The sequence below is a fragment of the Chamaea fasciata genome, unplaced genomic scaffold (genome assembly GCF_029207755.1).
Source record: "Chamaea fasciata isolate MVZ Bird 193981 ecotype frontalis unplaced genomic scaffold, bChaFas1.0.hap1 SCAF_29, whole genome shotgun sequence".
NCBI lineage: Eukaryota > Metazoa > Chordata > Aves > Passeriformes > Sylviidae > Chamaea > Chamaea fasciata.
This window is the reverse complement of record NW_027094114.1, coordinates 1,518,736-1,541,530: the sequence shown is the minus strand read 5'-3', so window position 1 is coordinate 1,541,530 and position 22,795 is coordinate 1,518,736. Positions and strand designations below refer to the sequence as shown.

Below are 22,795 nucleotides of genomic sequence, written 5' to 3'. Positions count from 1 at the left end.
TGTCGGTACCCTTGAGGTAGACGTGTGAAGGTATATTGCTGTCCCTCCCATGTAAAGGCAAAACGGTCCATATCTTCTTGTTGTATGGGTATCATGAAAAACATGTCTTTAACATCTATTGTTGCCATAATAGAGTGAGCTTTTTCCTGAATTGATATTATTAATTCAGCTATATTTGGGACCGCTGCTGTAAGAGGGTCTGTGTTGGCATTAAGCCGCCTGTAATCAACTGTCAGTCTCCACTTTCCATTGGGTTTTTTAACTGGCCAGATTGGTGAGTTAAAAGGGCTGTGAGTGTTAACAATTACTCCTTGATCTTTCAATTCCTGAATGACTGGCTTGATGCCATCTTTAGCACCAGAGGGTAAAGGATATTGTTTCACAGAGGTGATTTTGCTGAACGGTAGGGAAGGAGCTGTTTGTAGCAGTCTGATGTTAAGGCTGGGAGCTCCGAAAGACCAGAGAAAGCCTTCTGAGTCTTCCCATTGTCTCCCAGCAAGTATATCCATCCCTAACAAACTGTCAGGAATGTTTCCAATGACAATTTGGACAGCTATTGGGTTGTCTTCTCCGGGCAGTGTGAGTTTTACTAGAGCGATACTCATAGACTCTGTAGTTCCTAGGGCATTTAAAACACAACATCGTTTTTTGCTGGGAACAACCCCACATTTTTGGGCGTGTGTGATTTTCAATGCAGTGATTTGGGCCCCTGTGTCCACAACAAAAGTTATTAATATTTGTTTGGGGCCAACTATTGCTGTAATCAATATGTCCCCTGTTCTCGGGTCCTTTGTGAGCTTCCTCAAAAACATCCAGTCTCCGTTTCTTCGCTCACTATCAAGAAACGGAGTTTCTAGTTTAAAGGAGGTTGGTGTGTTTCACTTCCCTGAAGCGGGGAGAGAGCATGCTGTGTCTCATTGCTTAAAACCTGTGTTGGGGAATGTTGTGGCTGGAGGTGCACTGGGTTGTTGGTTGGATGATTCCAACACAATGGGTTTGGGACGGGGCCAATTGGAAATTATTTTAGCCAATTTATCATACGGCAATTTATCCATTACTTCTCGTGGAACTCCCCTTTTCAGCCCTAGCAACCACAGCTGCTGCCGGTTGAAAATTTGTTTTCCCTTTTCTGGTTTTTCATTAGGAGAAGCAATGTGCCTGACTCCTCTGGGTTTTTCTGGTTTGTCCTCTGAGTACTTCACTGGTCCATATTTTCTACTGTAACTTATTAACTCCTCTGCTACCTCACTCCATGTCCAAAGTTTATGACTGCTGTTATATTGTGTGCTAGGAGTTGTGAAAGGTGAGGAGTCAGTGGAACCAGTTTGATCTCCTGTATGGCCAAGAAATCTTTCAAGTCTATCTACCGGAGTGATAGATGCTATTGTTTTTTGACGAAGAATTGCTGTTGGTTTAAGAGACTCTGGCAGACCTCGAATTAAAGGGGTCGTAATCTCAAGTTTGACAGGCTGTTGCATTGGTGACTCATAGCCAGAGATTAATTTTCTCTCATGTATCATTTGCAAGCATGCAGCTTTGTGTATGTTTTCTAGGAGTTGGTCTGAGGTGCCGACTATTGCCAGAGGGTCGCCCCTCTCAAGGGGGTTTAACCCCCCTGCCCGGTAAGCTGCACGCTGTGTCAGGGACCATGGAGCACGCGTATTTCCTGTTGTTAAGAAAACTCCATGTCCCCAATAGCCACTTGCTTCTTGTTCACATAATTTAATTTGGTCGCCCCCTGTGAGGAAAACTCTAAAAACATACTCTGTCTCTGATTCACTAGGGAGGCGGGAGTATTCTTTCTTTAATTTTCCTAATTCAGTGGCTGTGTATGGTATTTCTTTGGTGGTTATGTGGGGATCATGATCCTCTTCATTTATATAATTATATTCTGTTTTGATGAGAGGTGTCAAGTTGGAGCAACAGTGTTCTCCACAATTTTGCATGTGTACTAATTCTTTCTGAGGGTATATTTGTTTAATGTTGTATGTCTCCTTTCCTTCTATTTCTGTGGGTGAATCTGCAGATTTTAAGTTTTTACTTCGCCCTTCTGCAAGAGAAATCTGCAGCAAATAATTCTGATTTCTTTCCTCTTCTAATTGTTTTTGCAAAGCTTCTACCAAATTTTGCAGGGATTCTATTACTGCTTTTTCTTCACTTACCCGCTCAGAACGGGTCTCTATGGCTGCCGAAAGACAGGCCCCCAAAACTGAGCAAAGAATGCTTTTATTTCTGCCCAGTTTGTATCTAGCATCATGTTGCAAAGAATGTATTCTATCTACAATGTTTTCAAAGTTAAACCAATTATTCTGTGTCCACCTTTCTCCGTCTGGAGAAGGTCTAGCACTATGTTTAGCTAGCAAAGCATAAAATGCATTCTTATGTTTTTCACTCATATTGTGAAGGGACCAAAACCAGTCTCAGGGAGGTACGCTTAAAGTTACACCAAAGGCACAGCTAAAACTGTGTTTCCCTTTGCTTCCCTGGAATGGGTGAGGAGACCAAAACTGCCTGGGAGGTTCACCTCAGTTACAAATGGTTGTCTCCTCAACTACACCAAGCAGTCCAAAACACACACAAAAAAAAACCTAACCACAGTCCCATCTTTTGCACAATGAGATCTTTTTGTGAAATCCTGATGACAGGGAGTGCTATTCACCTGGGTGTATACAGTTTGCGGGAATTTTCCCTCACCCCCCTTGCTTTCTAACAGCGCACACCAAAGTGGCATGCTAGGTGTGGCTGAGACGAGGGTCCTTCCCCTGTTACAAACTATATAAAACCCGCAACCCCTCTGTCCATCCAGATCCTGTCCGTGATGCCAATTTAATGTCACGATCCGCTCACAGAAGCGGGATTCGTGATGGTTCGTTTTAGGGATCTCAGAGCACAAAAGACACAGCGGGGGACAAACTCAGTTTACTCAATCACAGATGCACCTTTATTTAGTGCCAACAAATGCGATAGTGGGGAGAGAAAAGAGAATAGTAAGAAAGAAAAAGAGGGGAAGGGGATTATAGCTGATGTTCTGATATGGGTGCTGGGTTTTTCCACTGAACACACCTGCAGGCAGCACTTGGCCAACATCCCACCTCAGCCAGGCCAGAACTGCTGTGTTGAGGTTTTAAAGTCCCTTTTAGGGGTTTCAGTCTCTGTCCTTGACGATGGTCGTAAGGCAGATGAGGGATCTTCAGACCGTCTCTTACACCCATCTCCCCTCTTGTTTACAATAGATCAATTGTATAAATTCCCTCCGCCCACCTCAGGGGGCTTGAGCTAGCTCAGTTATTAGGAGGCTTTGGAGGGAATTATACCAAGGACGAGATAAAGATATCAGAAGAGGCCCATTCCGCAGGACCTTTGTCCCAGGCGTTTATCCTTTGAAATTCGAGGCTTGAAAGAGAGAGAACAAGGAAGGGCGAAGAATTATTTAGCCCCATGCTCAGGGAAAATATAGTTGGACCATAGCCAGTGGGGGCAGAGAAGGAAGGAAGGGTCATTCTATGTGGTAAGGAAACTCCAGGGGGTCAGAAGGGAGAAACCATTCCCCTAGAGAATTACAACAATCAATAACTGTGAAGTCATGTCAGATTGCACAGACCCGTTTTCCAGCCATGTTCTCCCATTCTGCAAGACATATTTTGGCCCCCAAGTGTTACAATAATCAATCAACTTAACTTCACGTAACTCTTGCCCAATATTATCCTGTTTCCAATGTGCTAATAAGCACCCCAAAGGAGAAATGCGTGGTATGGGGGCATTGCCACCCAAGTTCCTTTTAAATTTCTCCATGTTACAGCTACAATAGACCACTGATGCCGAACTTGCAATGCTTTTGCGATTGTCCAATGGACAGTGCCTAGGCAGACCAGGAATTCCTTTACCCAGCCACGCGTAGCTTTCGCTGCATCTTTTGGCAGGCAACAAGACCAGAGTAAAACCACCTTACCTCTACAGGGGACATTGTGAGCAGCAGGGGTCCCAGCGCCGATGGGCTCCCTGAGAATCCCTCGGTGCCAGCTGGAGCATGATCGGGTCGGGGGTCCTCAGCAGCATTCACAGGGTCTTGTCTGGGTCGCCAAAATGTTAGCATTGAAACACAATCACAGAATGATTAAATGCAGGTGCTTTTATTGAAGAGCTCTGGGAATCTGGGGTACAGGATACAGACCCAAATCTGACTCCGACATGGATTCGAGATGGACATGTTTTTATACCCTTTTGTTGTATAACTTTTTATATTAATTATTAAGCTCATATTCTTCTATTGTATACATTGATCTTATCCAAGCATGAATTCTTGTAGTTTCCATCAGGCCACCCAAATATCATTTCTCATGATTCTTGTTTAAGATAATAATCATATTCAATTATCAATCAATCATTACAATTAACAATCATATCATTTATAATATGATGATTATGCAGGTGCAGTTTCACTTGATCTAGTAAAGACAAAACCTAACCTTTGTTTCTAGGGCCTACGTAGTTTTGGTTCCCTTTTCCAGGCCTATCCAGGCCCAACCTTTCTTCCTACCTCCCCTGAATCTATTGTATACAATTCCCATGATTTTTAGAAACATTTTAACCCTATGCTATCAGTATCTTTAAGATGAACCAGGGGGCAGGGCTGGAGCCTTGCAACCCAGGTCATACGCTCTATTCAACCTCTCTCTGGAAGCTACATGGATTGTTACTTCATTGCCTTTTCTGGAATAATTTTCACCAACTTAGGCATGAAGCTTCTGGGGTTTTTGGGTTTTTATTTCCCCTGGCCTGGAGGCTTTTTGGCGGCTTTTGGGGTTTTTTCCTTGAACTGTCTTTGCTTTTCCTATGGTCCGCAGAGCCTGTGTGGGCGGCCCCAGCTGGTCTGAACCCCAGGAAAGACTGAGCCAGGAAAAGAAGGGACATTAAACTCCACCAACTTCACCTGCTGCAAGAAGACCCACTCCAAAAATCCAACAGGTTCCCAGCTGCTGCATTGTTACAATTTGCTAAGTAACAGTTGGCTTTTGCTATTATGTATTTATTTCTGCATATTATAAATTGTAACCACTTTTGTAGATATAGTGCAAATTGTAATTGTAGATATAGTGCAAATTGTAATTGCTTTTGTGGACAGTATAAAATTGTGCATGAAACAAGGCTATCACAAGATGTAAGTGTGCTTGCAAAAGATGCATCACAATGTGAAAAACATGGTTCGCTTTCTTAATAAAATTTATAAATTTAATAAAAATTAAAAAAGAGACAATAGGGAGACAGACAAGCAAAAATTAGTTAATGGCCAGGTGTCTGGCATTCAGCCAGAGAGCACGATTTGCTAACAAAGACTCATTCCTAAAAGCATCAACTTGTTGCATAGTCATAAATTCTCATACATGATTCAAACATTCCTCTTGAGTTTGGATGTTTCTGCTTAATTTCAACTTTCCCCCCAACCATTCCATCCTGCAAATCAATTCTCCACTGGCTCCACGAAGTCTGACACTCCAGATAACAGAGGTTCCATAAATTCCTCCTGTGGGGCTCTGGTCACTGTCATCTTCATCTGGATAAGATAATCCAGGAATGCAAGGGGGGGGTTCTGATTATCTTTCCATTCCCTGAGTTCCATTTACAAAAGCAGTCTTTATTTTAATACCTTGCTATAGCCTAAGAAATGCATTTATCATACTACTACTTCAAAGTTTTGTTAATAAAAGAAACTATATTATTACATCAAAATTTTTTCAGCATAATACATATAGTATTAATTTTTAATATTTGCAAAAAGCCAATAATATAATATGTACTTATAACAAGATAGGACTGCTCTTGCGAAATGTACAACCAAGATAGCACAGGCAGAGAACAAGATACCATAAAAAGAAAATACCAGGTCCAAAGTGGCATCAGAAGACCGCCCTGGACTGCCTCCCTGTTGATGTAGAATAATGTTTCCACAATCCAACCAGCTTGCTCCCCATTCCTGAAAACCTCTTATGCAGGATGGACGGTATGGTTGCATAAATGGGTTTTCACTTCCTGCAGGCAAACCAGAAGGGATGACTGGCATCCTGGGAACAGGATTGGGAGTTCTAAATGGCATAGAATCTGAGGTACTAATGAACAAACTAGTCTCAATGACTAGTGACCTAAATAAACTGAAACACCCTCTACAACCTTCCCTTTTGGCTTTGGGAGCCAATCAATGGTTTCTAACAAACATATTACCTCAGTGGAGGGAAATTAATGAAAATGCCTGTAGCAATGGGGAACAAAGACACGGACCCCCTAGTGCATGCAAAGGAAATCACTTTATTGTAGGAAGTACCTTTCTTATATACCTTTAGTTTCCACCGGACATAACGAAAACTTAACAGAAGAACACCCACTGGCTGCTCAGCTGCAGTGCTGCTGTCCATGCGTCTCACCACCCAATCAGCTTCCCACCCACATGCTGTCCACACATCTCTCCCCACAACTGCCTTTCACTCCCCAACTGACCTCTAATCGCACTGCCTGCCGCTGTGCCCTGCCACAGGGCTTTCTGGTAGACAGAACCATTAATAACTTTAACAAACACAACCCCATATCCCATATCTCCCCTCCTCTTTTTTTTTAATAACAGTGACAACAATAATGACCATAACAACTTTTCAACAACTGTAACGTGCCTATAACATAGCAACTACATGAGGATGGTGTGACAAAAGGTCACACACTCCAGTGATGGAACCCACTGTTTCTCAAATGCATTCTGTCCCATCTCGTCTCAGTTTAAAAACTGAAGACATATAGGGCTTTAGACAGTTTGTCATGAAGACACCCTAACTCCCCCTCTTTTTGTTTTTAAATAAAAAGGCAGTGCCTGCCATAAGCTTAGTTTGAATAAGGCTCTTGCTCTGTGGGAGAGTGGGGAATTCTTGTGAGATCCACCCTATTGCTGCAAGAAGTTATGAATTGTTGGTGTTGGGATGGCTCAGAGTGGCAAAACCAGTGAGTCAATGCTGGATAGCATCATGGGCCTTCCTTCTGGTGTGAGCAGTAATAACTTAACAGGAACATAATTTAATTGTGTGCTTTGCTATCACCCAGGCTCTGCAAAGGAGCCTTCTTTTCATAATGAGGACTTGGAGAGCCTTCTCCGGATAAGTCTCCCAGGTCTATGTAAAAGGAAAGTGGTCCAGCTTCTGCAAAGCCAAAATAGCTAGCCAAAGTGACTTGCTTCCAATTTTAGCACAGAAACACGTGGTTTTGATGGCATACTTTCCCTTGCCAGTCGAGGCCATAGCCTGGCCAGAGCAAAGATATAGACTGCGAAAGCTTCCCTATTGATGCCTTGGGAAGGCTGACCTGAAAGAGAGACTGGACAGAGTTAGAAAAAAAAGTAGGTATTTATTGAAATGACTTTAGGGTACACCTTGGGCAGGACAAGAGCCAGATCAGGGCTACACCCAAGGTGAACTAAGAATGGTCACAAAAATGGAGGACCAGTCACAAGGTCTTACACTTTTATGTTTTGCTCCATTTGCATATTGGAGTTTAATTATCCAATTACAGCTTCAGGTTGTGAGGTCTCATCATTCTTGTTTCTCTCTTTAGTCCACCATTTTTTATGCTTTTGGGCCTGAAAGTTGTCCTTGGTCTTCAGCAGGAAAAGGATTTGTTTTGTCTACCTACTCTGTGAAAAGAGCTTACTAGCACTTAATATGAGGCTCAGAGGTACACTGCTAGGCAGCACAGAATCTGAAAAACATGAAAGCTAAAACTTAAGGCATCACTACCATATCCTTAAAAGAAATCTTTCAGTAATAACTTATAGAACAGCTGGCTTTGTCATCTATCCTTATCTAAATAACCAATGACATTAAAAAGAACTTGTGAATAACTATTACTATACACATATGTATACAACTCCTCTGAAAGTACCATTTACCTTTCTGCCACAAACAAACTAATTCAAAACCATTAATAGAAACATCTCTTTGTCTCAGGTTTTACAGGTCATAATCTGATATTTAAATGCTGCAGTACTTAAGATTGTCAAATCAGCACTTAATATCATTCTGTATAAATTAAATCATATTTTAAGGAAATGAATAGTTTAGGAGTCATGTACAAAAGAAACCGGCAAGCACCACTGAAATGAAATGCAATGTCATTGCAAATTTTGCTGTTTGAAATACTTTTGAAGTAAATTTAACAAGACTTTTAAAATGTAAGTGGTTCCTGTGAAAATAACAAAAAAGGCATGTCGAATAGCAGCCAATTCTAAAATTTGCACAGAAGCATCCTTTAACATTGCTACCCTCTTACGCTACTGGACAGAGTCACCTCCATGCCAAACTACTACATCTTTGCTGGTTTTACTGGATGAGTCTGTAAAAATAGTTGGTCTGTTGACAGGGGTCATTTTGCAGCAGTGTTTTGCATAAAAGGGGAGGCTACCCCTCTCTGTCCCTTTGCTGAGGGTATTCCATTTTAAAACAAACTCCTGCCCACGTGTCTGGAACTCAGAGGTCCCAGTGGCTAACAGCACTGGGGTGTGGGAGAAATGCAGGCGGCCAAGCCAGGGCCACCCCAGAGCCTTCAGAGAGGTCTTGAAGAGGTGTGGGAAGGTACTGCAGAACACAGGCCAGATCAGTGGCCGCAGGAACGCTTTTACAATGAAGCACATGAGAGTGGCAGGACCACAGCACAATCCTGCAAACAATAGTAGGTTGGTGTTGTAGAAAGCTTGCTTGCTCTTGTTAAAAATGACCCTATGTCTTGGTTTGGGAAGACAGGTATCTGCCAGGTAAAATTACAATCAGAGGCTCTTTGGCAAAGATTTGGGAAATAGGAATACCAGTTCTTTACTAGTATGTAATACAAAGCAAACAAACACAAAAAAAACTCTCTCTTCCACCAAACAACTACAGCATTAATGACAAATGACAACAGTACTAAGAACTTTGAGGGCTTTGTTTTACAAAACTCGGGGCAGTTTGGTTTTGGTGTCCCTGCAGGATCTTCAGAGCACCAAGCTGAAACAGTGGAAAGTCCCGGGCTGGTAGCTGGGATGGCAGGGTGTCCCGGCAGGCAGGGGCAGGATGTCTTGGCAGCGCAGGGGGTGCAGGTCACGCTGTAGCAAGAGGAGCAGAGCCGAAGAAGCCGAAGGCGAGGCAGGGCTTGGACTAGCTCCCGCAGGTGGCAGGGAAAAACTCAGGATTCAGGCCGAACCGGTGATAGTAGATTTCTCAGGACTGGATCTCTTTGCCCACAGTGAAACTCCTCTAGCCAGCAACAGCCGTTCTCTGCTCGGCGTGCTTTGCGGCGGCTGAGATCCTCGAGGAGCGGCAGACACGCGTCTCTCCAAATGCCGGAAAAAGAAAAGCAGGCAGTTGCTTCAAGCTTTGTCTTTTACCTGCGTTATTTCCTCATTCCACCTTTGTCTACTTCTTTGTTTCGGTTAAGTACTCTCAAGTATTCAACACTTGGTCTCCTTGGTAACTTGTGGGGAAAAAATTCTTTAGAGAAAGAAGGAACAAACTTAACTCCTAACATTATCTACTCTGAATTTTTTTCTCATACCGACATATTATACTGAGTTTTAACTTTAAAATATATATATGCAAATTTGGATACAACCACATTGTCATGGGTAGTGCACTCTAAAACAAGGTCTCTTTGAGGTATGCATTGGGTCTTTCTATCTTTTTGCATCACCCACCAGGTGCAACCTGGTCCCTGAGCGAAGACAACTCCACGGATGGGATTGTTTTTACTGGAGGCAGGATTAATTTAAACAGTTTTTTCTAGCATACCTCTCATGTCTACCACTGGAACCTTATCTCCGTCTGTGGTTTGCAAGGGCTCAGATTGGGCAGGACTTGCTCGGTTGGTGGAACCTCGAGTGTTCACCAACCAGGTGGCCTTTGCTAAATTAATATCTCAATTTTTGAAGGTTTTTCCACCAAGTGCTTTCAAGGTAGTTTTAAGCAGGCCATTGCACTGTTCAACTTTTCGGCCACTGGTGCATGATAAGGAATATGGTACACCCACTCAATGCCATGTTTTCTAGCCTAGGTGCTTATAAGACTATTCTTGAAATGGGTTTCATTGTCTGACTCGATTCTCTCAGGGGTGCCATGTCTCTACAGGACTTGTTTTTCCAGGCCCAGGATGGTGTTCCGGGCAGTAGCATGAGGCACAGGGTAGGTCTCCAACTATCCAGAGGTGACTTCCACTATGGTTAGCACATAGCGCTTGCCCTGGTGGGTTTGGGGAAGGGTGATGTAGTTAATTTGCCAGGGGTCCCCATATTTATATTTGGACTACCGCTCGCCATAACATAAGGGCTTCACTCGCTTGGCTTGCTTGATTGCAGCACATGTCTCACAGTCATGGATAACCTGAGAAATACTGTCCATGGTTAAATTTACTTTTCGGTCTCGGGCCCACTAATAGGTGGCATTTCTGCTTTGATGACCTGAGGCATCATGGGCCCATCGAGCTAGGAACAACTGTCCTTTGTGTTGCCAATCTAAATCTACCTTTGACACTTCTATCTTGGCAGTCTGATTTACTTGCTTGTTGTTTTGGTGTTTCTCATTAGCTTGACTCTTGGGAACATGGGCATCTACATGGCGGACTTTCACAGGCAGCTTCTCTACACGAGTGGCAACGTCTTTCTATTCATCAGCAGCTCAGATTGGTTTTCCTCTACGCTGCCAGTTGCCTTTTTTCTGCTTTTCCAGCCAGCCTCACAGAGCATTGGTGTCTTGGTTTAGGAAGACAGGTATCTGCTAGGTAAAATTACAATCAGAGGCTCTTTGGCAAAGATTTGGGAAATAGGAATAGCAGTTCTTTACTAGTATGTAATACAGAGCAAACAAACACAAAAAAAACTCCCCCCCCACCAAACAACTACAGCATTAATGACAAACGACAACAGTACCAAGAACCTTGAGGGCTTTGTTTCACAAAACCCAGGGCAGTTTGGTTTCGGTGTCCCCGCAGGATCTTCAGAGCACCAAGCTGGAACAGTGGAAAAGTCCCGGGCTGGTCGCTGGGATGGCAGGGTGTCCCGGCAGGCAGGGGCAGGATGTCCCGGCAGCGCAGGGGGTGCAGGGTCACGCTGCAGCAAGAGGAGCAGTGCCGAAGAAGCTCGAAGGCGAGGCAGAAAGCGGCCCAGCTTCCGCGAGTGGCAGAGAAAAACTCAGGATTCAGGTCGAACCGGTGATAGTAGATTTCCCAGGACTGGATCCCTTTGGCCACAGTGAAACTCCTCCAGCCGGCAACAGCCGTTCTTCACTCGGCGTGCTTTGCGGCGGCTGAGCTCCTCGAGGAGCGGCAGACACGCGTCTCCCCGAACGCCGGAAGCAGAAAAGCACGCAGATGCCTCAAGCTGCGTCTTTTACCTGCGTTATCTCCCCCTTCCACCTTTTGTCCACCTCTTTGTTTCGGTTAAGTACTCTTCAGTATCCAACACTTGGTCTCCTTGGTAACTAGTGGGGAAAAAATTCTTTAGAGAAAAAAAAAAGAACAAACCTAACCCCCAACAATTGGCTACCATCTACGAATCAGTGTAGAGGTAGAGCTTTGGCCACTTTTCTCTTTCAGCAATGTTAAGGGCTAATTGAACAGCCTTGAGTTTAGCAAGCTGACTTGATTTTTCTTTTCTTTCAGTGGCTTCTGCAACCTGTCGGGTGGAGCTCCATACGGCTGCTTTCCACTTACGGTTCATTTCTACGATGCGACAGGAACCGTCAGTGAAAAGAGCGTAGTGTGTTTCTTCTTCTGGCAGTTGGTTGTATGGAGGAGCGTCTTCAGCCCGTGTCACTTGTTCCTGCTTCTTTTCATCTGTGAGACCGAAGTTTTCTCCTTTTGGCTAGTTTGTAATTTTCTTTAAAATCTCAGGGCAATTTGGGTTTCCAATACGGGCACGCTGTGTGATGAGGGCAGTACACTTGCTCCATGTGGCATCGGTGGCATGGTGCATGGAGGGAGCTTTTCCTTTAAACATCCACTCCAGCACTGGTAGTCGGGGTGCCAAAAGGAGTTGTGCTTCTGTGCCAATCACTTCTGAGGTGGCTTGAACTCCTTCATAGGCAGCCAAGATCTCCTTCTCTGTGGGAGTGTAGTTGGCTTCAGATCCTCTGTAACTTCGACTCCAGAATCCCAGTGGTCGGCCTCGGGTCTCCCCTGGCACTTTCTGCCAAAGGCTCCAGGACAAACCGTTGTTCTCGGCTGCAGAGTAAAGCACATTTTTTACATCTGGTCTCGTCCTGACTGGGCCAAGGGCTACTGCATGAGCAATTTCTTGCATGATCTGGGCAAAGGCATGTTGCTGTTCAGGGCCCCAGTGGAAATTGTTCTTCTTGTGGGTAACCAGGTAGAGAGGGCTCACGATCTGACTGTACTCAGGAATGTGCATCCTTTAAAAACCTATGGCTGTTAGGAAAGCTTGTGTTTCCTTCTTGCTGGTCAGTGGAGAAATTGCTGTGATCTTATCAATGACCTCAGTGGGGATCTGCTGCCGTCCATCTTGCCACTTTACTCCCAGGAACTGGATCTCTCTGGCAGGTCTCTTGACTTTGCTCTTCTTGATGGCAAATCTGGCTTTCAGGAGAATCTGGATGATCTTTTCTCTTTTCTTGAACACTTCAGCTGCAGTCTTTCCCTACACAATGATGTCATCGATGTATTGTAGATGTTCCAGAGACTCACCCTTCTCCAGTACAGCCTGGATCAGCCCATGGCAGATGGTGGGGCTGTCTTTCCACCCCTGGGGCAGCCGGTTCCAGGTGTATAGCATGCCCCTCCAGGTGAAAGCAAAATGAGGTCTGCATTCTGCAGCCAGAGGAATGGAGAAAAATGCATTGGCAATGTCAATAGTGGCATACCACCTCGCTGCCTTGGACTCCAGCTCGTACTGAAGTTCTAGCATGTCCGGCACAGCAGCGCTCAGCGATGGAGTCACTTCATTCAATGCACGATAGTCCACAGACAGTCTCCATTCTCCATCAGACTTGCGCACAGGCCAGATGGGGCTGTTGAAGGGTGAGTGGGTTTTGCTGACCACCCCTTGGCTCTCCAGGTCACGGATCATCTTGTGGATGGGGATCACGGCATCCCGATTTGTCCGATACTGCTGGCGGTGCACTGTCGAGGTGGCAACAGGTACTTGTTGTTCTTCTACCTTCAGGAGTCCCACTGCAGATGGGTTCTCTGATAGTCCCAGCAAGGTGTTCAACTGTTTAATGTTCTCTGTCTCCACAGCAGCTACTCCAAAAGCCCATCTGAGTCTTTTAGGGTTTTTATAATATCCATTCCTGAGGAAGTCTATGCCCAGAATACATGGAGCCTCTGGGCTGGTCACAATCGGAAGTTTCTGCCACTCCTTCCCAGTCAGGCTCACCTCGGCTTCAACCAGAGTCAATTCCTGTGATCCCCCTGTCTCCCTGGCAATGGAAATTGGTTCTGCCCCCACATGTTCTGATGGCATTAGAGTACACTGCGACCTAGTATCTACTAAAGCTTCATATTTTTGTGGCTCTGATGTGCCAGGACATCGAATCCACACAGTCCAAAAAACTCGATTTTTCTGTGCCTCTTCCTGGTTAGAGGCAGGGCTCCTCTAGCACTGGTTATTATTCCCTTCTTGGACATACATGGTAGAGGTTCCTTCGAGGGAATCTGACACAGCATTCCCACCTCCGTAATACCTAGTCGCTTGGTCATGGGAGTCTGAGGCTACCTTTATTCTAGTGGAACTCTTTCTGTTAGTGTTTCTCTCTTTGAGCTCATGTACCCGTGCTGCCTGGACAGAAGTAGTTTTCCCATGCTACGCTCTTATGTTTTCCCCATGGTCCTGCAGATAAAACCGCAGGTCAGCTCGAGGGGTGTACCCTCTCTCTCTCGCTGGGGGATGTTGGGCTCTGATTCTGGGGCCTGTGACTCACACCGGTGCTACATGGGAACAGTTCCTTCTCATCTCTTCTTTTATTTCTCTCATCTCTTCTTTGAGTTCTTTCACCACCGCAGAGACATGAGCCTGCATTGGGCCACTGATCATACTTTCATAATTTCTGAGCTTGTTGGCAACAGAACCCACTGTCTCTCGGTTATCTTCGGCATTAATTGTTGCGATGAATGTGGCGTATTGAGATGGTCCATGAGCTGCCAGATTCTACAACATGTGCCTTGTGCATTTAACCTTGTCGGGGTCATTATCATGCTGTCCGGTTTTCTCAAATAGCACTTCCAATACTGCCACTTCTCTCAACTGTTGGATTCCTTCCTCAAGGGTTTTCCATGGCATTCTATTGTTGTGCTTTTGCATTCTGTCTCTGTGGACAAATCTCTCTCTCACTCTCATTAGAAGTCGTTCCCAAAGGGGAAGGGGCTTTGGCTCTCTTACAAATACCTGATTTATACCTGAGTCTTGGGTCAAGGGTCCTAAATTTCTTGCTTCAGCACTATCTAGTTGTACGCCTGTACCTATAAGGTCCCAGACTTGAAGTAGCCAGGCTGTATAAGCCTCACGTCTTCGTCGTGCAATATCTTTTTGCAGATTACGTAGACTTTCATACGTCAGGGACTAAGTGATGATCTCAACCTGTGGCTCTTCTGTGTGTTGTGAGGGCCCTCCTTTCTTATCCTTAATACCAGGATCAGACGATTTCACTTTACACTTCCTTGCTTCCACAGGGGTTACTGCTGCTGGCTGTGGCTGCCCTTGTGGTTCAGCTGGAACCTGGACAGTTGTAACGTCTGTGGGTTCCACTGCTGCACCATCAGTCTCTGCCTTCTCGGGGCAGGGGGAGGGTTTTTCATGAGCTGGGGAAATGTACTCCCTCAGCATCTGGCCCATCTCTTTTACCAGAACCTCAACCCAATCCAGGTGGGTCCTTTCTGAGGCAGGCTGTGGGGCAGAGTCAGGCTCTGGGGTATCATCCCTATTCTGTGGGGTAGGTATCAGGGTGGTTATCCAGGTCAATCTTCCTTTATCTCTGAATGCTAAATAGAATACGCATATTAGCAACACCAGTCATTGTATGATATCATTGGCATTCAGAGAGGATCTAAACCCTTCAAAAACTGTTGGGGCAGATCCAAAGAGATGGGTAAAGGGTTGGGAAAAAAAAACCCTCCCCCGGTGTCATTTCTTCACAGTAGGTACCATTGTTAAAGTAACTCCAAAAACACACAGTTAGTGTACGATAGCCCTGAATCCATGTGCTTGCCTTCCAGAGGAAATTAAAAATCCATGAGTTCTTCACTTTATTAAGCCATAAAATAAACTGGATGGCAGTCACAGTAGCCTTAGTTATAGGGCCCATGTTTAGATAAGGGCCTGCAAATGGAAGGAATACAGCCACAACTACATGCCATTCAAACTAGGCTAAGTTAGACTACATGATGCAGCCTAATGAGGTTTTTATATCCAACGCACACAAAAGAAAGTACTAGGTTAGTTAAGAACCGCTATTTCTTTTCCCTTTTCTTTTCTCAGTGCCCTCAAGCCTCACGTTGACCGCCAAAATCTGTCTTGGTTTGGGAAGACAGGTATCTGCCAGGTAAAATTACAATCAGAGGCTCTTTGGCAAAGATTTGGGAAATAGGAATACCAGTTCTTTACTAGTATGTAATACAAAGCAAACAAACACAAAAAAAACCTCTCTCCCCCACTAAACAACTACAGCATTAATGACAAACGACAACAGTACCAAGAACCTTGAGGGCTTTGTTTCACAAAACTCAGGGCAGTTTGGTTTCGGTGTCCCTGCAGGATCTTCAGAGCACTAAGTTGAAACAGTGGAAAGTCCCGGGCTGGTAGCTGGGATGGCAGGGTGTCCCGGCAGGCAGGGGCAGGATGTCTCAGCAGCGCAGTGGGTGCAGGTCACGCTGTAGCAAGAGGAGCAGCGCCGAAGAAGCCGAAGGCGAGGCAAGGCCTGGACCAGCTCCCGCAGGTGGCAGGGAAAACTCAGGATTCAGGCCGAACCAGTGATAGTAGATTTCTCAGGACTGGATCTCTTTGCCCACAGTGAAACTCCTCCAGCCAGCAACAGCCGTTCTCCGCTCGGCGTGCTTTGCGGCGGCTGAAATCCTCGAGGAGCAGCAGACACACTTCTCCCCGAACACCGGAAAAAGAAAAGCAGGCAGCTGCCTCAAGCTTTGTCTTTTACCTGCTGTTATCTCCCCCTTCCACTTTTGTCCACCTCTTTGTTTCGGTTAAGTACTCTCAAGTATCCAACACTTGGTCTCCTTGGTAACTTGTGGGGAAAAAATTCTTTAGAGAAAGAAGGAACAAACCTAACCCCTAACACCCTATAATATTGGCTTTCACATTTGTGTCTTAGTCTTTAGATGTGGTTATTGATTGTATGGTGCAATTTATAATCCTATTTAGCTCCTTGCTAATATAACCTTATTTCTCATTTTAAGTATGCAGCATATAGCTCATGGAAATAGTAGTGTGATGATTATATTATGTTGATGTATACACTTTATGGCTTATAGAACTAATAATGCGATGAATGTATTGTACTGTAGGCCTCAGCAAAATACAAAATGTTAGAATACTTCTATGTAACCAAGAACTGTATAAAGCAATTAGGTCGTTTCCCACATCTGCTGACTGACCCGTCCAAGTGATAAGGGTGACAAAAACCAGAGAACCAGAGGAGAATTCAAGAAGAATTTGTTAACTATTCATTATCCAGGAAGTGTGAAACAACAGGATGAAGCCACAAGAAGGAATAAAATATATTGACCTGATCTGCAAGATGTCATGTAGATAAGCCAGAGTGGAAAACCAAAACAAAGAAAAGTTTCTGCAACATCAAAAGCTACCAAGAATGTTTGAATAATGCATGAAACTTATGAATATGTATGTACCTTAGTAAAGTAAGAGTATATGGATAACACTGTCTTAATGTACTGCTGTGTTCATTGGCTGATAGCCAGGAACACCCTAGCACTGGACATTGTCCTTTTTTATTCCCTTATTAAACTTTTGAAAAATATTCTAAGATTGAATTTTCACTTTTCACAATCTCTAGCCACAGCAGGGACATTCCCGCTTCTGCGCCACCACCCTCATGGCACAGTGTCAGAGTGCACTGGGTGTCTCCCTCCTCTGCCCCACCGCCATTGCTGCCAACCCTGTGCTCCCGAGGGGCCTGGGGGAACGAGGAAGCACTGCCACGGTCCCCACTTGGAATACTTCCACTTGCTCTAGCAGCACCTGCATGTCCCTTATCTGATACATGACACAGGGAAGTCAGCTCATCTGCTCTAGGAACGCTTGCAGCCCTTGCAGCCCCTTCACAGCCACCTCCGTTTCTGAGTGGCCCCACCCAGGATGGCCCAGCTCTGCCCCAGCCCACTCCATCTTGGCATGGCGCTCTGCAAGATGCACATGCGGTCGCTCTAGGCCCCAAAAAACAAGCACAAAATCAGAAGCCAAACGAACTGGCACAAGATCAGGAGCCACTATTGAGTCCTTTTTCCTGAAGGACCTTTTTGGCCTAAGAAAGCATTATACTCGATGACCTGATGAATCTATAATTAGTTGGTTAGTCTTTGGGATGCTGCAGGCAAAGTTACAATCCTAGATGGCACCAAAACAAGGCATATAGAATCCCTGTCACATGATCCGGTTATCGACCAAGGAATGATGAGGGAGGCTAACCCTTGCCATCCCTGGGAACAGGTCCTGCGAAGTGTGCCACAAAGATATCTGCGTGCAGATGATCTCTGTATGCAGCAAACACAGTGGAAGACCATAGAACAAGAGATTCAACGCTTGAGAGAAATGGCAGTGGCAGAAATTACCTTCACAGATGACCTAAACACTAAGAATCCAGACTTAGTACCTTGTACACCTGTGATGTAGCGAAAACCTGTACGACTTAGGCCACAAGAATACTCTTGTGGCTTTTGTAAAGAGCATGTTATTCTATTCCATCTGGGTGGAGCAGAATTGCTTATCTTTGCCCAAATGGGTCAGTGTCACTTATCAGATGGTGGAGTGCTATTTATCTCTCTCCATTGTTTCACTACTCCCATTGAAATATCTTCTGCTAATGGACCATTAAGAGCACACCAATGACATGACACATTACTTTGTACTATTGTAAGATGCTCCACACAGGGAGGAGGAGCCAAACCATCTTAACCTAGATAAAAAGGAACCACAGTGCCACTAGGTATCCAGTTATTCCACCGGATCCCTGGAGGAAGACCGGACCCATCTCACCATTACTGGATCCTTTTTCTTCAGCGAGACCATCTCTACTCCAACAGAACCACATCTGCCACTCCAGGAGGGCTTACTTTGGACTGCTTCCAAAACCCTCACCAACATGGTGTCAGGTTGTATTTCTGACTCTGTCAGGGTTTTCTAGGATTTCTTGTTTGTTTATTTGTCTGCTTATTCTTCAGTACTACAACATCTGTATTTTGTTTTTTATATCCCTAGTAAAGAACTGCTATACCTATTCCCAAAATCTTTGCCTGACAGCCTTTTAATTGCAAATTTATGATAATTTGGAAAAGGGGGGGGAAGGGGCTTACATTTTAAGGGAGACTCCAACTCTCCCTGGAAGATACCTATCTAAACATAGACAGATTTTGGTGCACAAGGTGGGGCTAGAGGGCATTGAGAGGAAAAAGGAATAGCAGTTCTTTGGTGACCTAAGTTCTTGTGTACCGAAGCCTTGTTGGACAGCATCATGTGGTCCAGTTTTCCCTGGTTTGGGTGGCACATGGTTGTGGCTGTATTTCCGCCATTTGCAAGCCCTTATCTAAATATGGGCCCCATAACTAAAGCTACTGTGACAGTCATCCAGTTTATTTTATGGCTTATTAAGGTGAGGAACTCATGGGTTTTTAATTTCCTCTAGAAGGCAGGCACATGGATTCAGGGCTATCATACACTAACTGTGTGTTTTTGGAGTTACTTTAGCAATGGTACCTACTGTGAAGAAATAACACCAGGGGAATCTTTTTCCCAACCTTTTACCCACCTCTTTGGGTTCCCCCACCAGTTTTTGAAGGGTTTAGATCCTCTCTGAATGCCGATATCATACAATGACTGGTGTTGCTAATATGCGTATTCTATTTAGCATTCAGAGATAAGGGAAGATTGACCTGGATAACCACCCTGATACCTACCCCACAGAATAGGGATGATACCCCAGAGCCTGACTCTGCCCCACAGCCTGCCTCAGAAAGGACCCACCCGGATTGGGCTGAAATTCTGGTAAAAGAGATGCATGAGATGGGCCAGATGCTGAGGGAGTACATTTCCCCAGCTCATGAAAAATCCTCCCCATGCCCCGAGAAGGCAGAGACTGATGGTGCAGCAGTGGAACCCACAGACGTTACAACTGTCCAAATTCCAGCTGAACCACAAGGGCAGCCACAGCCAGCAGCAGTCACCCCTGTGGAAACAAGGAAGTGTAAAGTGAAATCGTCAGATCCTGGTATTAAGGATAAGAAAGGAGGGCCCACACAACACACAGAAGAGCCACAGGTTGTGATCATAACTGAGTCCCTGTGGTATGAAAGTCTCACTAAGTCCCTGTGGTATGAAACTACGTAATCTGCAAAAAGATATTGTACGACGAGGACGTGAGGCTTATACAGCCTGGCTACTTCGAGTTTGGGACCTTATGGGTACAGGCATACAACTGGATAGTGCTGAAACAAAGAATTTGAGACCCTTGACCCAGGACTCAGGTATAAATCAGGTATTTGTAAGAGAGCAAAGGCCCCTTCCCCTTTGGGAATGACTTCTAATGAGTGTGAGAGAGAGATTTGTCCACAAAGACAGAATGCAAGAGCACAACAATAGAATGCGATGGAAGACCCTTGAGGAAGGAATCCAACAGTTGAGAGAAGTGGCAGTATTGGAAGTACTTTTTGGGAGGATCGGACAGCATGATAATGACCCCGACAAGGTTAGATGCACAGGGCACATGTTGTGGAATCTGGCAACTCATGGACCATCTCAATACGCCACATTCATCGCAACAATTAATGCCGAGGATAACCGAGAGACAGTGGGTTCTGTTGTCAACAAGCTCAGAAATTATGAAAGTATGATCAGTGGCCCAATGCAGGCTCATGTCTCTGCAGTGGTGAAGGAACTCAAATATGAGATGAGGGAAATGAGAGAGGAGATGAGAAGGAACAGTTCCCATGTCGCACTGGTGCGAGTCACAGGCCCCAGAATCAGAGCCCAACATCCTCCAGCGAGGGAGAGAGTACACCCCACAAGCTGACTTGTGGTTTTATCTGTGTGACCATGAGGAGGACATGGGAGTGTGGCATGGGAAACCCACTTCTATCCTGGCAGCATGGGTATGTGAGCTCAAGGAGAGAAACGCTAACAGAGGGAGTTCCACTAGAATGAAGGTAGCCGCAGCCTCCCATGACCAAGCTGCCAGGTATTACAGAGGTGGGAATGCTGTGTCGGATTCCTTTGAAGGAACCTCTACCATGTATGTCCAAGAAGGGAATAATAACCAGTGCTAGAGGGGCCCTGCCTCTAACCAGGAAGAGGCACAGGAAATTTGGGGTTTTTGGACTGTGTGAATTTGATGTCCTGGCACATCAGAGCCACAAAAATATGAAGCTTTAGTAGATACTGGATCGCAGTGTACTCTAATGCCATAGGGACATGTAGGGGCAGAACAGATTTCCATTGCTGGAGTGACAGGAGGATCACAGGAATTGACTCTGGTTGAAGGCGAGGTGAGCCTGACCGGGAAGGAGTGGCAGAAACATCTGATTGTGACCGGCCCAGAGGCTCCGTGTATTCTGGGCATAGACTTCCTCAGGAATGGCTATTATAAAGACCCTAAAGGACTCAAATGGGCTTTTTGTATAGCTGCTGTGGAGACAGATAACATTAAGCAGTTGAACACCTTGCTGGGGCTATCAGAGAACCCATCTGCAGTGGGACTCCTGAAGGCAGAAGAACAACGAGTACGTATTGCCACCTCGGTGCACCGCCAGCAGTATCGGACAAATCGAGATGCCGTGATCCCCATCCACAAGATGATCCGTGAGCTGGAGAGCCAAGGGGTGGTCAGCAAAACCCACTCACCCTTCAACAGCCCCATCTGGCCTGTGTGCAAGTCTGATGGAGAATGGAGCCTGACTGTGGACTATCGTGCATTGAATGAAGTGTCTCCACCACTGAGCGGAGCTGTGCCGGACATGTTGGAACTCCAGTATGAGCTGGAGTCCAAGGCAGCGAGGTGGTATGCCACTACTGACATCGCCAATGCATTTTTCTCCATTCCTCTGGCTGCAGAATGCAGGCCTCAGTTTGCTTTCACCTGGAGGGGCGTGCAGTACACTTGGAACCGGCTGCCCCGGGGTGGAAACACAGCCCCACCATCTGCCATGGGCTGATCCAGGCTGTACTGGAGAAGGGTGAGTCTCTGGAACATCTACAGTACATCGATGACATCATTGTGTGGGGGAAGACTGCAGCTAAAGTGTTTGAGAAAGGAAAAAAAATCATCCAGATTCTCCTGGAAGCCGGTTTCGCCATCAAGAGGAGCAAAGTCAAGGGACCTGCCAGAGAGATCCAGTTCCTGGGAGTAAAGTAGCAGGATAGATGGTAGCAGATTCCCACCGAGGTCATCAACAAGATCACAGCAATGTCTCCACCGACCAGCAAGAAGGGAACACAAGCTTTCCTAGGTGCCATAGGTTTTTGGAGAATGCACATTACAGAGTACAGCCAGATCGTGAGCCCTCTCTACCTGGTTACCCACAAGAAGAACAATTTCCACTGGGGCCCTGAACAACAACAAACCTTTGTTCAGATCAAGCAAGAGATTGCTCACGCAGTAGCCCTTGGCCCAGTCAGGACAGAACCAGATGTGAAGAATGTGCTTTATTCCGCAGCCGGGAACAACGGTTTGTCCTGGAGCCTTTAACAGAAGGTGCCTGGAGAGACCCGAGGCCGACCACTGGGATTCTAGAGCCAAAGTTACAGAGGGTCCGAAGCCAACTACACTCCCACAGAGAAAGAAATCTTGGCTGCCTATGAAGGAGTTCAAGCTGCCTCAGAGGTACTTGGCATGGAAGCAAAAGTCCTCTTGGCACCCTGACTACCAGTGCTGGGGTAGATGTTTAAAGGAAAGGCTCCCTCTACCCACCATGCTCCACTACATGGAGCAAATGGATTAGCTCTTATCACACAGCGCGCCCGCATTGGAAACCGAAATTGCCCTGGGATTTTAGAAGTAATTACCAACTGGCCAGAAGGTAAATGCTTTGGTCTCACAGATGAAGAGGAGCAGGAACAACTGACAAGGGCTGAAGAAGCTCCTCCGTACAACCGACTGCCAGCAGAAGAAACACGCTACGCTCTTTTCACTGAAAGTCCCTGTCTCATCGTAGGGATGCACTGCAAGTGGAAAGCAGCCGTATAGAGCCCCACATGACAGGTCGCACAAGCTACTGAAGGAGAAGGAAGATCGAGTCAACTTGCTGAACTCAGAGCAGTTCAATTGGCCTTGGACATTGCTAAAAAAAAAAAGTGGCCAAAGCTCTACCTCTACACTTATTCATAGATGGTAGCCTATGCTCTGTGGGGCTGACTGAAAAAGTAGAAAAAGGCCAACTGGCAGCCTAGGGGAAAACCAATCAGGGCTGCTGATGAATAGAAGTACATTGCCACTCGGGTAGAGAAGCTGCCAGTGAAAGTCCGCCATGTAGATGCCCATGTCCTCAAGAGTCGGGCTAATGAGGAGCACCGAAACAACGAGCGGGTAAATCAGGCTGCAAAGATAGAAGT

General features: G+C 45.6%; 1 protein-coding gene across 1 annotated transcript; it reads right to left on the bottom strand.

The window, feature by feature from the left end:
- Nucleotides 1-1,010: 1,010 nt before the first annotated feature.
- LOC136302506 (uncharacterized) lies at nt 1,011-2,357 on the bottom strand (the record flags this gene model as incomplete). The annotated part of the gene is made up of 1 exon (XM_066205979.1): nt 1,011-2,357. A coding segment is annotated over one exon (1,347 nt), but the record flags the coding sequence as incomplete, so codon positions are not given.
- Nucleotides 2,358-22,795: the final 20,438 nt, after the last annotated feature.